The sequence below is a fragment of the Prosopis cineraria genome, unplaced genomic scaffold (assembly GCF_029017545.1).
Source record: "Prosopis cineraria cultivar Desert tree isolate PC_DT_omini unplaced genomic scaffold, ASM2901754v1 PC3, whole genome shotgun sequence".
NCBI classification, from domain to species: domain Eukaryota; kingdom Viridiplantae; phylum Streptophyta; class Magnoliopsida; order Fabales; family Fabaceae; genus Prosopis; species Prosopis cineraria.
In genome coordinates this window covers 41,024,175-41,040,393 of record NW_026555334.1, presented here as the reverse complement: position 1 = coordinate 41,040,393, position 16,219 = coordinate 41,024,175, and the positions used below count along the sequence as shown (strand labels likewise).

Genomic DNA, 16,219 nt, shown 5'->3' with positions numbered 1-16,219 from the left:
GAAAGAGGAAGAAGGGGGAATTTTAATGGACTTTCCTTTAGCGTAAAAAGGAAGAGAGAGAAATTAACAATGAGTTAATAATTTATTTTTATTAATTTTAAGTTGATTTTTATTTTTTTGATTTATTATTAAAAGTAGTTATATTATATTTTAGTAATTTTATTTTTTAAGAATATAAACTTATACGGATGACATTTTTTAAAAATAAATACATTAATATTATATTTTATCAGCATATTTAATAAAAATATTAAAATTTTAGATAATAAAAATTATATATCATTTTGTATAAAGTGATAACATTTATTTAATTATGAGAACGAGAGAGAGATAATATATAAATTTTTTTAATATCAAACATATTATATAATTTTTTAAATAATAAATAATTTATTTAATTTAAATTATTTTTTTTTTCTTTAAATAAATTTTAAATTGAAGAGGAGGTGTCTCTTTTAATTTTTTAATGAAATAAATTAGAGAAGGAGGGCAACTCACCTCGCTTTCCATTTTATTTCTTCCAAAAACCTCAAATCAAACACCTTATTGTTTTGGGCCAAAACTCGTGCTATCTTATTATTAATTTAATTATCAATTAATAAGAAAATAGGACAACGCGTACCGAAAGTTAGAAGCGTTGGTTTTGAGCGAAGCCGAGAACTATATCGGCAGCCAGAAGAAGACCGATTCATAAACAGTATTCGAGATAATTTCTTTCTTCTTCTTTCCGTCTCCCAGGATTAGTTTGTTCTGCTCCTTCGTCGGTTCGAGAATCAGGGTTTTGGATCTACTTCGGGATGTTTAGGTTTTGGTAATTATCTTCCCAAACCCTCATACTAGCTTTATCTTCGGCTTTTGATTCTTAATATAAGGAATTTGCTTCCTGTAGTGCCGTTCATTGAGGATTGATTACAATCACGCTTGTAGGCCATTTTGGTGTAGCAAGCATACTTAAGTTTGTACTTCACCCATACGTTGATGATGTTGACCTTGATCCTTCAAGAGGACTTCGTATTATATCTTGTCAATTCCACCTTTTATCTATATCATATACTTGTTTGTGTATTTTGATTCCATTGATTTTCTTAGGTTTGCGTATATTTTACTCTTTAAGAATAAAATTAAATTTCTATGCCCGTTCTTCATTTTGTTTTTCAGATAAATATGAAAATGCATTGCTAATGCTATCCGCTTGGCATTGTTAATGTACAAGGACAAGAGAAGAATAATTCTTGATGCTTGATTGTAGTTGTAGTGCCTGCAGTCATATTATTTGGCTCTGATGCTGTGACTGACACTGAGAGTGTAGTGATTATAAAATGAGTATGAACGATAATTTTCCTATCCTGATGCCACGGTTTTTTCTTTTTCCTAGGGCTACGTTTCTTTTTTTTTTTTGGCTATCGTGAATAATAATGTACTATGGGCGTTGTTATTATTATTATTATTATTATTATTATTATTTTTGCATTCAGGGGATCACCAGACAGACCATCTCAGCCACGCCCCCAGGATGGTTCTACTTCTACACAATCATGGTACCCTCCATCTGTGGTGACCTCACCCACTTCTTCTAGGCCTGCAACACCAAGTGGCACTTCCTCAAGCAGCTATGGTTCACAGAGGCCTGCAGAAAGATTGCAGTCTCCTTCACATGTGTCTCCCACTGAAGCTGCAGGAGTTATCACTCATTTGAAGGACAAAAGGTAAGGTACACCTTATTTTGAGCAACGATAAGCCACTTCTTTTAAGTGAAATTGAAAATTTAATCTGTCAGCAAAATTTTAGTTTGCCTTTTAAATAATTGATAATACGATGCCCAACTTTGTTTGGCAGCCTTATCTGTAAGACTTAAGCGTTCATGGGGATATTTGTTCTCTAAACATCAATGGGGAAGAACTTGGTAGAAATTATGGTTCAAATTTTATTTTTGCTGTGCAGTTTACATTTTGGTTGCGCGGTGCAAGTAGTAAACATGAAATGCCTGATATGTGCACTTTTTTAATCATGCTTTGCCATTGGAAATGAACTCATTTATGGATATTGTACGATGTATCTATTGTGTTTGTGAAATATTCTTTCATGGATTTAGCAATTCAAAGTCTTCTTAACTCTAAAGTTGTTCTTCTTTGCATTCTGTCAATGAATACTTGTCTGAGTGGCCCTGGTGGCTTCACTTGGCATTCCAAGTAACTCTAATAGTATAATGTTTCTGCATCTTTTATTCTTTTTAAATATTGATTATCTTGTTTCTCTTTTTCACTCTTCATAAATTGTTCAGTGCTGATGAGCTACGAAAGCTTTTATCTGACAAAGATGCTTACCAGCAATTTTTACTTTCGCTTGATCAGGTCAAAATTCAAAACAACGTAAGTTGCCTACTATTTCCTCTATTGTATTTATGCTGGTTTATTAATTTAGAAATTTTCAGTGTTAAATATATTTGATCTCTATTGTTCTATTGATTTGGAGCAGAGAGAAACTTAATTTTTTTAAAAATAGTTAATTTCATGAGATTGCTAAAGATAGCTGATGGCTGTTTTTGCCATATGGCCTAGTCTAGATATCTAGCTTTCCTATTTTGGTGGATGTTGAATTTTACTAATTCTACTTATGCATGAGCTACTAGTAATTCGTTCTTCAGAGACTTTGTAAGTGCTGAGACTGTGTTTGGTTTCTGAGCTATGTTTACTTCAAAAGTGTGCATTTGGGTTTGTATTGACATTATTGGGAAAAAAAAGTTATTTTTGAAGAGAAAAGAGAATGGTACAAAATCAGAGCAGTAGAGATCCTCTTCAATCAAAAGTTTTTAAAAAAAAAAACAAAAAAGGTGAAAAAGCCAAGGCTCTTTAACTCAAAAGAGCGTGGGCACTTTCCTAAAAATTCCTTTCACTGAAACCCACAAGGATGCAATAAAAGTAATCCTTTCACAAATAAGATGAGGAGGAATTAAATTCATTGAGTCTTCCGAGATATAATGTAAGAAGCTGCTGGGAACAGTTGATATGTGTTGACCTTACTCAACAATTGAATCCAATTGGAAATAAAATCTTCTGTTTGATATACAATGCAATAGATATATGAAAATGTAATAAAAAAAGTGATTTTGTGAATAAAAAAGTGCCCATTGTGTGTCTGAATAAAAATATAATAAAAAGGTATTATTGCTATTGGAAAATGACAACGGTCACATAATATTATATGTTTCAATTTTACTTGTGAAAGGAAGGGGATATGTTCTCATCTCTTTTACCGAATGAGCATCAGAAAACTATGGATTTTGGATTCTTTGTGCTCTGTGTAAAAGTTATTGTAGTTGTACTGATTCTCTTGCATAGGCTGGATTGCGTGTCTGCTCATATTTTTACCTACTCTTTGTTCCCATTTGATCAGTTGAAGGATGAACTTTGTAAGGAGACTACACAGCTTGCAGGTGAGTGTATACATACTTTGATGAGAGCGAGTTACATATATTTAAATCCTTTCGTGTGTGTGTGTGGCGACAGTGGCTAGCAGTTGAAGGTTTGAGAACTTTTTTAACTTTTTTTTTTTAATTTTCCAATTGCAGAGGAAAATCTGCAAAAGGAACCGCGTATTATGGAACTTAAAAATCAGGTAAGATGACTTTCTCCTGAGAAACACTCACAAATAACTAGTATTCTTTCTCATGCAACGCACAAGATATATTTAAAAAAAAATCGATACAATAAATGATAAATATTTGATAGACAACATCAAGTTGAATAGAATTAGTTTTTCAACATTATTTAGGACTACGACCTTTTCAGCATTAAATTATAGTTGTTCTTTATTTCTAAATACATCATTGAAAGCTTATCACCTCTTCATGCTATAGGATATATTGGTACTGTGTAAAGTACTTTGACTTGAATGAGGGATGTCCAGATGAACCACCTAAAAAAGAATCTGAAAAACAGGGCTCAGCAAAAACCATTAGATACAAGGTGTTTGTAGTGGCAATTATATACATCAACTAAATTCAGCATAAATTTGTTATGGACAGCATCAGAAATTTTTTTACTGGCAGCTATTATTTTCCCATTCACAAACCTTATCTTGTGCTAACCATGGAACCTTTTGCTCTTCTCCTTTGGGAACAGTGTAGAATAATTCGGACAACTGAGTTAGCCACTGCTCAAGAGAAACTAAATGAACTTGAGAAGCAGAAAGAACAAGCATTGAAGTTCAGTTCTCCAGCTTCCCGTCTTCAACAGCTTCAAGGTATGACATGAAATGGTTTGACCCTAAAAGTTCTCATGATAGCGAGATAGTTCATCCTTAAAAGTTAATGCTGGGTTTTCAGCTCAAAATAATGATAATGATGATGATGATGATTATAATAATAATGCTGGGGTTCATGGATATGGTAAAGCTTGTACGATGGTTTTTGCAGAGGCTATGAGTAGGACAGAAGAGGAATCTGAAAATCTGCACCAGCAACTCCTTGATAGAGAAATTGACCTTGGAACTTTCCTGCAGAAATACAAGAAGCTTCGTACTAATTACCACAAGAGAGCTCTCGTGCATCTTGCTGCTAGAACATCAAGTGTATGAGAGCCACGTTTGGGACATGCATACTTGGTAGGAAGCTTCTTATTTGCTCGAGGAAATTGATGTGTGCGCATTTGTTTGTGGGTTTATTGTTTGCCCATATAGAACTCATCCATTGGGGGTCCTTACCTATCATCCTCCCTTTTACTATAACGATTGGAATACTGTCTTGGATAAACGAGAAACGTTCATCTGTATAGATTGGGACTTTTCAGTTTACTTGTATCTAATCTTTGGCAATTTCGAGCTCAAACTTTCATACCAATTTTAGAAGAGTAACGGTGTTTTCTGTATTTACCTTTGTCTATTCTTTGTGATTGACGACCATCATGACTTTAATTATATCTAGCTTGTGTCGTTACACTTTGCGTGTTTAAATTTACTGTCCTGATTTTCCGAAAATAGACTTCTCAAGCTCAACGGGTTGGTGAATCATTGGGGAAGCAGCTAGAAGAACGTGGTCGTAATGGCCGAACATTCAGAAGATGTACTTCTGATGCTTAATTTTATTATTGCTAAATGACAACAATCTATGATTAATAGAGAAAAATGAAAGAAATAAGTTAACAGCAGAGACTTAGTCTAGGGTTCTTTCATAGGATTTAGTCAAAGTTCAGTCTACGTTAGGTATCTCCATGGCGAGAGGGTGTGCCGTGGTGGCAAGGGGCTTTTGCAGATCTACGCTTGGGAAATCCTGAGACGGGGCGGTAAACTGATCAGAGATGGTGAAGCTGGGTTCCAAGGGTGGATTGCTGATTAGCTATGGCTTGAAATGAAAGGGATGTTAACGATGGGAAAGGGGGAAGTTGCCAGACAATGATTCCGATTCAGATGAGCGGTGGGATATGGGTTGAGGATGAGATTGAGCAGGCGAGGGAGAAAGGTGCCGAGGATTCAAAGCTGTGGATGTGGCTCTGCGGTGACGACAAGGTGAGCACGATGAGGCAGGGCAAGCAACCATCTCTCGGGCCTACAACTATGATGAATTGGGATATGGTTGGGCTGAAGCGAGGATTCGATTTTATTGAGGAGAAGACTATATTTGTGAACGGGAAGGGTCCTTCGGCAGCTCTTTCTATGAATTATGGTGGCTGGCTTATAGCCGCCCAAGGTCCATGAGGGATGTTTCTTGCTGCTACCTGGGTTTGGGGGATCCATAGTGGTGTTTTGATCACCCCTCCTAGGTGCTACGCCTTTGTTGTGTCTTTTTGCTTTTAGGTTCTTCTTTGGGTGTCTTGTTATTTTTGCTTATTTCTTTCCTTGTTGTGTATCGTGTTTGTGATGATGGCTGGCTCATTTCTACTGTGATCAACGTTTTTCTGCAAGTTGGTTTTAACTCCCAAATGGTTCCTTTCCCTTCATCTATAGAAGGTTTTCTTGTAGCTGCAAGTTTAGCAGCATTGGCACCAAAGGAGTGGGTTCAATAAAGCTAGTCCTTGAACAACCACCCTCAATTGCTTCTTTTGTTGATCATGGTGGAAAAGTTGGCCAAATCACCTTCAACCTACGCGTTTGTTACATCGTTGTTTTGTTTGGTCTGTGTTTAGGTTTTTGTCTCTTCGGCTTTTTAGGGTTTGTTTAGTCTTTGTTCAACTTTTGTTCTGATAGTTTTTGCGTTAGTGTTTTTATTTGGTTCTCCTATAATGAAGTTCATCTTTCGATCGAAAAAAAGAGAAAAATGAAAGAGAAATTGAGATAATGACAGTAAAGTTTTCAAAAGAAAATTCATGATATTTAGGTTTTGGACAATTTTGAAAAATATGCAAATATTTTGAATTTAAATATTTTATTTACAATTAAAATTTTTAAATTTGCAACTATTTATATATATGTTTGAAAGTTCTTTAAAAAAATTATTCAGAGATCGAGCTTTAATTAATTTTTTTAGAACTTAATTGTCATGCGATGTTTGGTAAAAATAATAGAATCGGTAATTTAAGTAAAATTTGACAGGTCAACTCAAAAAATTTAAAATTAAACTTGAAAAAAATATTATTTTTGATGTATGGGTTTACTTGGGGCTCGAGAAAATTAGGATTAAACCCAAATACTCAAATAAAAAAATAAATTTTTAAAAAATATAATAAATATTAGTTAATTTTTTTAGTTATATATCATTTTATATTAAAATACTATATATTTAAATGCATTATTATTGTTATTTTTTTAAAAAATAAAATATTTATATTTTCATATTTTTATTATTTTTAATCAAAAAAATATTTCAAAATAATATTAAAAATATATTTAACATTAATTTTTATATTTTAAGATTCAATTTTTTAAAAAAATGTTTTGTGTCTTATGCATCATTTTCATATCCAAAAAATATATATTTTATATTTTTATAAAATAAGATAATTAATTTTAAAGTAATACTACTAGATAAACATAATAAATAAAATAATATTTTTAAAAAATTAATTATTGTTCATGCTAAATTTAGTTAAAAATTAAAAATAAATTAGAGTAAAAACTTATTGTATGTAAAGGTTAAACAATATAAAAAGTTAAAGAAAAAATAATTCAAAAAAATATTTTACTTATAGTTAAATAATTTTGTTTTATATAATATAATGATGACTATTTTTTTCATATTCTTAAAAATAAAAGTACAATTTACCTAAAAATTATTAAAAATTTTAAACTAATTGGAAATAATAATTTTGAGTTAGTAGTCTAACCGTGATTGATTTATTATCAACTGGATCATAATTAAAATAATTTAATTTAATTAAAATATATAAACTATTTATATATCACTATGATAAGAGTAATATTTAAACAATTAAAACATTAATTTATAAGTAAAGGAAACATTCATGAATAAATTATACATAGTATAATAAAACATTAACAGTGCTTCTTAAGTATAAAGTTGATAATTATTATTTTTTATTTTATTCTTTTAAAGTTAAAATAAAATTTTATGCTTAATAAAATTCTTTCAAAATTAAAATTAGTTTAAAAAATAAAAAAAATTTTAAAAAGTTTTGGGTTTCGGGCCGGCCCAAATAAACCCAAAAGTGTTAGGAGCCAGACCTGACTATATAAACTTTTTAGAAGGAATAAAATATTTTAAATCTAATATAAATAAGTCTGGCTCAAATTGAGTCTAACCTAAATAAACTCATCCCCCGAAAATTACTGGGTTTAAAGAGTAAGCTCTTGTTATAATTGTCTTAAATTCAGTGATAAAATTAATGCATAATTTTGATATTAAAAATAATGCATAATTTTCATGATAGAATAATTCGTTCTTTTTCTATTTTGGTCCAGTAAAACCATGTTTTTGCAACATTAGCGACATTTATCCTTCAATAAATTGTGATTCTTCGCCACGAATTATTTGGTTCAATGGTATGAGATTTTTATTTTCAAACAAGTTGTCGCCGATTCTATCCCCATGAGCCAAAAAATGGGTGAGAACTAAGTTAAGTGGGTGTGAAGGATTAATCAAGGGTGTTGCTTGCTGTGTATGAAGTGGGAGAATATTGCCATAAGTTAGAAAAACTAAAAAAAAAAAAAAACGAAAACGAAAAATTACATCTAAGACAACTTGATTGAGGACATTGAAAAATAAAAAATAATCATTTATAACTTGTTATTATAAGTTGTTATTTTTTTTTTTATAAGTTGTAAATGATAATTGTCTAATTGTCAATACTTTTAGTTAAGTTATAAATGTACGGGATTTAAAATTTGAGAATATTTTGTAAATTTTATGAGATTTTTTTATAATAAATTTTTTATATGGGACTTAAATGTAATTTTTTCTTAAAAATGTGATTCTTTAGCATTTCTAGCATAATAAAATGAAGAACTTAGAATCATTTTTGTCTCTTAACTGTAAGTGAAAGTCATTAAAAAATTTAAACTCAATTATGAATCAATTTTATCTCTTAATCTCAAAAAATTTGCCAACCATACCCTTGACATTAAGTTATACACTTTTTTTGTTATATGAATCCTATGTTTAAATTTTTTAATAATTTTTATTATAAAATGTTATATATTGGATCCTACATTTAAATTTTTAGAAAAATTATAATAAAATATTTTTAAAATATATAAATAATAATTTAATCTCTTAAAATTTTATAATTTTTTTGAAGTCTTTAGAAATTTTTACGTCATTAATAAATTTATAGAATTTATATAAGTTATTAAATTACTTTTATTGAAAATAAATGATTCACAATTTTTTTTTTAACTTCACAATAATACAATAACAAATTACAACTTTACATGTTAAATTTCTTATTTGCTGTTATATTGTTGTAAATATAAAAAAAAATTGTGAATCATTTATTTTTAATAAAGACAATTTGATATTTTATATAAATTTATTAATAATAAAAAAGTCTCTAAGTATTTTAAAAAAATTATAACATTTCGAGAGATCAAATTATTATCTACATATTTCAAATGAATTTTATTACGTTTTTCCTAAATTTTTTTAATGTTTTTACAATACAAAATTCTCTCCCCCCCCCCCCCCCCATTCATCTGTGTGTGTGTGTGTGTGTGTGTGTGTTCGTCTCTCCTTCATCTCACCCTCCCTCTCATCGCCTTCATCACCACCAGCGACCACAAGCAAATATTGTATAATAAGCCTAATACTGCTCATGGCGTCTCAGGTCTCTCTCCTCATCACCTTTGAACAGTCTCTCTACTCCATCACTTTCAAACACTCTCATCTCAGTTCGTGTGGCTTCTTGCCTCCTCCATTCTTGATTACTAATCCACTCTCTCTTTCGCCCTCTTCACCAGACTCGACCCGTACCCCGTTCCCTTTTCCTCCAATTCCTTCGCGCTGCTCTGATAGCACACCCTAACATGAACGTGTTCCTGTAGTACCCACTGGGAAGACCCGGTTCCAACCGTCCCCAGACAATTCCAGATGGCTTTGTGCACCGAGGTGCAACCGATAGCATGAACGGACAAGGGTGGTTTCTGATGAGAGTGTTACTCGTTGTGTGTGCGGAGCAACAAACGAACTCGATGTCGTCGAAGAAGACCTTGTGGAGGAGTTTTCTGATGAGATCCAAGGTGAAGGTAGCTTGAATGGTAGAAACTCCATGAGAGACCCTTTACTAAAGAAAGCTTATTGGAGTTGGAGCAGGAGGAAGAATAATTTGATTCACAATGATGATGATGAGAGGCATGGATAAAGCAAACCATAAGAAGAAGAAAGGAAGTAGAAGAGAGAGAAACTACAAATGATGCCATGGATCAAGATTGAAGACAAAGACTTTAATTTGCATTAGAGACTTGGATGAGGAGATGGTGCCCATTAAAATGATGACGAAGATCGTACGAGGCTTGGAGGAGTAGATGGTAGCCATGAAAATGATGAGAACGCCTTTGGTTCGGTGGGAGAGATGGTTTTTGGAACCTGACGTTGACAACAATGTAAACTTGCATGTCTGGGATATTTTTCATCTGTTGGTCAAAAAAAATTAATTTTTTTTTCTCTCGTCTCTCTTATTGGCAATGCTTGAAGATTGTGGGCAGGTTAATCAATTAGCCTTTTTGTTGGGCACTTCAAAATGTGCGGATGAAGAAGGCGAGGTATTAGCATGCTAATTATGCAATGGGATGAACTGAGAATTGATTCGCAATTATGAACAAGTATGTGCATGGGAAGCAGAATGCACTTGCAGTTCATGAGAGGATATGAGCATGATCAAAAACAGCGAGGGTGGGTTGGAGATTCGAGCTTTCAGAGAGTTGTGGGAATTGTTGATGAGCGATTCGAGCCTGAAAAACGTGGAGGCTGTGCATGAGATGATGGCTATCAAGATGCATCTGATAATGAATGAATTGTATGGAATGCAGAGACAAGGACAGGGCCAAGATACGTGAATTTGCTAAAATTAGTGAAAGAAGGGGGAAGGCCTGTGTGCACCTCAATGCACGTATCCGTAGAACAGCTTGCCCAATTATTGGACGTTGCTGCCATACTGAGATTTCCCTTGCCTCATCTTCAAGACTTGGATTACTGAAATCTTTGGCCTCTAAATTAGAGGCCAAAATGTTATCTGTCGCTTTCTTTTTGTCAACCCTTAGCCCAGAGAGAAACTTGGGAAAGGAGAAATTATTTCCTCTGTAAATGTGATTCAGGTTTATTTGTGTTTTCTAGTCAGGTTCTCCTTGTATATGTACAAAAAAAATAAAAAATAAAAAAATAAGTGTACGAGATTCTTTTGAGGTCGGTACCACTCAGAGTTGCATCACTGAAATGGTAAAATGAGAGTACAAGTTCAGTGAAGATTACCCCCATCGCAAACACACTATTAAAACAAATTTGGGAGGACAGTATCCACCACTATACCATATATTCCTTTTTGAAAAATAAATAAAAGAGAAGTCACTGGTAAGTGAATTTAAATTCAACAAAAGGTTCTAGATTCCCGTTAACAACTGTAGCTTCAAATTATTGCAATAAACCAGCCTCCCTAAGAACTGCTTTATAGTCTTCAGCGCTTTTTTCTCGGACCTGCCTCCCACAGAGACACCAAGAAAATAAGTGATCAGATTATGCAAGACTAATAACTTGCAACAAGAATACCAAGTCGCAGTAGAAAAATTGTAGATTCAACATTCTGTCGACATTGCATGCAAAACAAGATTCAATAAAATTAATACTGCAATTATCCAAAACCATACCTCAGTTACTTGGGTGCCAAAGTGCTTCTCAATCTTCGCCATGAGATTTGCATCCCTTCCACCACATATAAGGTTAAACACAGCCCCTGCATGATCACGTGAAATAAGCAGAGGAATACACTTCGTATTTCAAATGAAATGTCATAATTTAATAGGACCTAAAGGAAACTTGAAGTCTTTTCACACTAGAAGGATAAAGATCAGATTCTAAAATGCATGAGTTGAGTTCTTGCGTAGTTTCAAAGAAAAACACAATCATTAATCCTTATAGTTTTAACAGATTTTGTTTTTAGTCCCTGTATTTTTTTTCAAGCATTTTCAGTCTCTAAAATTGAAACTATAGGGATCTAAGTAACAAACGTCATCCAATCTTACTGAAACTATAAGAACTGAAAACACTAAAAAAAACTACAAGAACTAAAACCAAAACCCGATGAAACTATGGGGACTGATAATTGTGTTTTCCCCTAGTTTTAATAAGAAAAAGTAATGAACTTCAAGCTTACCCTTGCGCCCAAAACGTCCAGCCCTACCAACCCTGTGCAAATACACCTCATAATCGGGCTCCTGTTCACGAGTATACTCAGCAGTATGTTTCACTGGAAGATCATAATTAATAACCAGATTAACCTGAACAGGAATGAAATGGAAGAATGTTATGACATTGAGAGGCAGATCAGTGAAAAATATGCCCATAAAGGTATGTGAGATAATAGAAGAAATCCAGGACCTGTTGTTGATCAAAGCCTCGGGCAAGAACATCAGTTGATATCAGCACTTGAGTCAAACCATCTCTGAACTCCTTGACAATCTTATCTCTTTCCTCATGCTGAAGAGCGCCTTGAATGGAAGTAACCTCGTAGCCCAGATCAGCAAGTGCCTTATGCAACACGCTTGCACTATTTCTTGTGCGCACAAATATAATTGTTTGGCCCACATTCTCACCTATTTCAAAGATGTAATCTTTGATCACTTCAATCTTAGAGAGTTCGTCAAGACAATTCACCCTGTATTGCTTCACTGACTCTAAAGACAGTTCTTCTTTCTTTACAAAAAGTTGATTATGATCCTTCTTAACTGTTCTTGAAACAAAATTCTTGACAATTTCATTAAATGTAGCAGAAAACAGAAGAACCTGAAGGGAAGATGTACATGCCAATGAAAAGTCAGATCCTGATCTTAATTAATGTCTAAAAAATTTCTTAAGATAAGAAAAGAAGTTATGAAATTTGAATTGAATCACGCACAAGCTAACACAATGATGCCAGCATAAATAGTAACATATCAAATAAACCAATCATTCAAGCATAAATTGATAGATCCCATGACACTGATGACATGGCAAGCAAGCTTGGAGAGCTTGAGGATGGCAAGCATGAGCATGGTTACATGAAAAGAGCACAACACAAAGAGCACAACAATTCCAATCCAACATGCCTAAAAACTCTTTACAACATATTGGAGACCCAATGACAAGAGTCCAAACTAAAGACATAAAGCAAGACTTGTTAACTTTTGTGCAAGAAGTCCAAGAGCTTGAAAAGCATTGGAGCACACCTCTCAAGCCCAAAAGAGAGTATCTAAGCATGTATAATGTGCTTAAAATCCAAATCCATGAAGAGTTAAGCCCAAGAGGTGCAATCCCAAGCCCAATGCAAAGAAAACTATAAGTGGAGCCTCTTGCAAGTAAAGAGGCATGAAACCCTAGTCAAGAGGTGAAGGGTGGCATGATTTTGAGTCCTTTATGATCCCTTGATTGTCTCCTTAATTATTTCCTAATTTGGTGGTTTTTTTAGTTAACTCCCTTTCTTAAGGAGCAAGAGCAATCATAGTTCTTTATTTTAAGTCTAGTCAAAAATTAGGATTAATTATATTATTTTTTAAGTTTTGTAATTCCATAATTTTAAAATCACATCTCCTAAATTATATAGCTGAATATTTTCCCCCTTATTTTATATTATTTTCTTTTTCCTTTTAGTATCAGGAAATTAGAGTTTTAATTTTAAAAAATAGTCTTCTTGATAAGCCTATGTATATATTAGGCGTGCTCCCTCTTGTAAAAGAAGAAAAGTTGAATGAAATTATTCATTTTAGAATTTATAACTCTTGTGAGCTTTATTGCTTTGTGGTGGCATCCCGTGTGAGAAACACAACTCTTGTGATATTTTTGAAGATTGAGATTTCCAGAGGGAGGTGCTCTAGATGATTATCTTCTTGATCATTATCCCTTCGTTTTTCATTTCTTTCTTCGTTTTCTTCATAAATTTCATCCCTTTCCTTTTGTTCTTGTGGTTTTGTTATGTTTCAGGGTTCTGTCCCTAACCTAACATCATTCTGCTTCTGCGTCCCTTATCATAAATGCTACGGTTCTTCACAAATAGACAGCCTCATATCTAACAACTATATTCCCATTTCATTTACATTCAATTTTTATTATACCTATTGGCATCAATCAGAAAGATTTTATCCTTACACAGGAAAAGGGGGAAGCATTGTTATGTCAAATAATCCACAAACTGGGTCATAGTTTTTGAAGTAAAACTGTGTTTTAATGAAAAGACAAAATGTATTGTTTTACTTCCTAATTTGAAAGTGGTTTACCAGTTCTAGAAGGACAAAAGGAGCATGAGAGGTGCTACACCTGAAAAGGTGTGCATAAGTGCCACTAAACTACATCTTCACATCTATGGGCACACAATGGATGGGCATGTCATGCATCCGAGCAAGTACGGGACAGAGTATTTGACAAACCTGACAGTTAGCATTGACTCTCTCTATATCTTTCATTATCCTCAAAGAATCATCTTTAAAACCATCCTGCAAAAGAACAATGTCAATAATTAATAAAATGGAGCATCAATGCATGAATATATAATATAAAATCATAGCTAGTCACACTGTTCGCTTGTTATTTAGAATTTACAATGAGTTTTATTTCCCAAACTCTGTGCGACTTAGGGACCCATCTAGGAGCATATTTAATGGCTAGAACCAATGATATTTAAATATATGTGCACGATTAATTCAAAAAACCCAAATTCCCAGAACCTTAGACTATGCTCTTTGATCTCTACTGAACTTGTTAATACAAGGTAACGGAAGTTGAGCCAAGTGGTTTAGAGGCATTTTATTGTTAAATGATGTTGATGGTTATAAGAATAGAATGATCGGTATACTAAAATGTTAATTTCTGATCTACGGAAATATTACTAATCTCCAATGCATTGCAATTATACTTACAGTAAGCGTGACAGGAAATCGGCAAACATAGTTCAGACAACCATGAAGCTTCAACGTATCATAGAACAACATCAAAATTTCACTGGTGTACAAAAATTACCTCTGCAAGCATTTGATCAGCCTCATCAAAGACCAGAATATTTAATCTGGATGCACTCAGTTTCTTAAATGACATCCACTTTTTGATTGTTCCAGGAGTCCCGATCACTACTTGTGCCATGATAGGTGCCCGTTTTGCTATTGGAATAGAATCTCTGCTATCTGCTGGTATGGCACATTCTGAACCAATGCCAGTGTATTTCCCCATCTTCCGAAGAACTTCCGTGTTCTGGCATTTTAGTAAATACCCTTAAACTACATAAACACGTTTTCCATAAAGAATGAAAAGCACAGAACCTTACCTGAATAGCTAATTCTCTCGTTGGACAAATGCAAAGAGCTTGAGGAGCCTTCAGCTTGTGGTCAACGCGACTTAGCATCCCTAGCACAAAACATGTTGTCTTGCCTGAACCATTATGTGCCTGTGCAATCAGATCCTTAAAAGGAGGGCTCAAGATCATCGGCAAACTGATAGCTTGAATTTTGCTAGGCTTCTGAAATTTCATCTCAACATACAGTCCTTTTAGCAGCTCTGGAGAGAGATTCAAATCTTCAAAGGTGCTCGCTGACGTATATGGAGTATCACCAGATGTAACCTACATCAAATTTAAACCTCAAGTTCCATAGGAAGTCCTTGCCCAGCAACAATGAGCTACCATAAAAAAAAAAAAAAATGGATTGCATTTACCAACCAAATATTGTTGGGGGTTGAAAGAAAGGGGAGCACTTCCCCAATCCGATAATTTCAAGACAAAGAACAGCTGTTCTGGTACCAAAAAAAAAAGGACAAAGAACAGCTAGCAGAAAAACCATAATTCCTCTTTGAGAAACTAAGTGAAAGGCAGAAATTCATAAAATTTAGCCTGGATCATAGTCAGTTTCTCAAAAGGGAGTTCTGAAGGATGGCATTAAATCCCGTGATTAGTTTTGCTGGGATATAAGAACACCTACGATGAAACAAAGCGTAGTTAGAAAGACTGTACCGCTTGTATGTTGGAGTCCTCCGGTTCGTCCAAGAACTTAGTAGTCTTCTTATTCTCGTCTATGGCTAATTTGTCAACGTTAAGCGAGGAGGCTGATGATGAACCGAAGCCCGCATTCGTTTCTGGTAGAACTTCTTCCTCAGCTTCATCTGCGCAACTTTTACGCTCGGTAGCCGCTGGTTTGCTCTCCGGAGTCGGAGTTGTGTTGGAGGAGTCACCAGATGCTGATTCCGCCATAGCAGAGTGTGCGAAGTACAAGAAGGGGACTAAGCGTGGATCGAGAGAGAAAGCGCTGAACAAGATTTGCGGGGTTAAACAATCCCAGATTGTAAAATAATGTAGCAGCGCAGCAGGACCCTTGGGCTAGTGCGGAATGTGAAGGATGGATTTGCTAGAATGACCCTCGTCTTTCTCAACTTTTTTTTTTTTTTTTGGCACGTGTTCTGTGAAAATATCCTCCCGCACATTCATAAAATAAAACCACAAGTATCATTATTCGCATGCCAATTGCATTATAGAAGATTTTAGATTTAGTGTAATACGAAAAATATTCTGGCAAAAAAAGGGAAAAAAAGCAAGTAATGTTAAATAGTAAAAAATGATAGGATATGAATAAGTCTGGCATTAATATATTTTTTACATGTTCTTATCTG

At 33.8% G+C, this 16,219-nt stretch overlaps 2 protein-coding genes across 3 annotated transcripts; one reads left to right on the top strand and one right to left on the bottom strand.

Moving 5' to 3' along the window:
- The first annotated feature begins 595 nt into the window (after positions 1 to 595).
- Positions 596 to 4,865, top strand: LOC129306805 (vacuolar protein-sorting-associated protein 37 homolog 1). 2 transcript variants are annotated; one of them, XM_054947540.1, is made up of 7 exons: positions 596 to 811; positions 1,476 to 1,706; positions 2,282 to 2,369; positions 3,394 to 3,433; positions 3,569 to 3,615; positions 4,122 to 4,242; positions 4,325 to 4,865. In XM_054947540.1, the coding sequence occupies exons 1-7, from the start codon at positions 798 to 800 to the stop codon at positions 4,573 to 4,575; spliced, it is 792 nt and encodes a 263-aa protein (XP_054803515.1). In that variant the 5' UTR covers positions 596 to 797; the 3' UTR covers positions 4,576 to 4,865. The 2 variants fall into 2 exon arrangements, with proteins under 2 accessions (XP_054803515.1, XP_054803516.1); XM_054947541.1 differs by having other exon boundaries at positions 600 to 811; positions 4,415 to 4,865.
- A 5,890-nt stretch (positions 4,866 to 10,755) lies between these two features.
- On the bottom strand, positions 10,756 to 15,945 carry LOC129307363 (DEAD-box ATP-dependent RNA helicase 38-like). The gene is made up of 8 exons (XM_054948297.1): positions 15,567 to 15,945; positions 14,886 to 15,179; positions 14,585 to 14,812; positions 13,996 to 14,061; positions 11,975 to 12,379; positions 11,751 to 11,874; positions 11,245 to 11,330; positions 10,756 to 11,074 (listed from the first exon to the last, which is right to left on the bottom strand). Exons 1-8 carry the CDS (start codon positions 15,801 to 15,803, stop codon positions 11,012 to 11,014), a joined length of 1,503 nt encoding a protein of 500 aa, XP_054804272.1. The 5' UTR covers positions 15,804 to 15,945; the 3' UTR covers positions 10,756 to 11,011.
- Between the last annotated feature and the right edge of the window lie 274 nt (positions 15,946 to 16,219).

What these genes read in the sequence shown, in the direction of transcription:
- LOC129306805 (XM_054947540.1), top strand. An exon ending in AGGTCAAAATTCAAAACAAC is followed by an intron (nt 2,370 to 3,393) that starts GTAAGTTGCCTA and finishes CCATTTGATCAG; the next exon opens with TTGAAGGATGAACTTTGTAA. An exon ending in TTATGGAACTTAAAAATCAG is followed by an intron (nt 3,616 to 4,121) that starts GTAAGATGACTT and finishes CTTTGGGAACAG; the next exon opens with TGTAGAATAATTCGGACAAC.
- LOC129307363 (XM_054948297.1), bottom strand. Translation starts at nt 15,803, where the DNA reads ATGGCGGAATCAGCATCTGGTGACTCCTCCAACACAACTCCGACTCCG. An exon ending in CGAGAGAATTAGCTATTCAG is followed by an intron (nt 14,813 to 14,885) that starts GTAAGGTTCTGT and finishes CTAAAATGCCAG; the next exon opens with AACACGGAAGTTCTTCGGAA. An exon ending in TTGGCACCCAAGTAACTGAG is followed by an intron (nt 11,075 to 11,244) that starts GTATGGTTTTGG and finishes TGTGGGAGGCAG; the next exon opens with GTCCGAGAAAAAAGCGCTGA.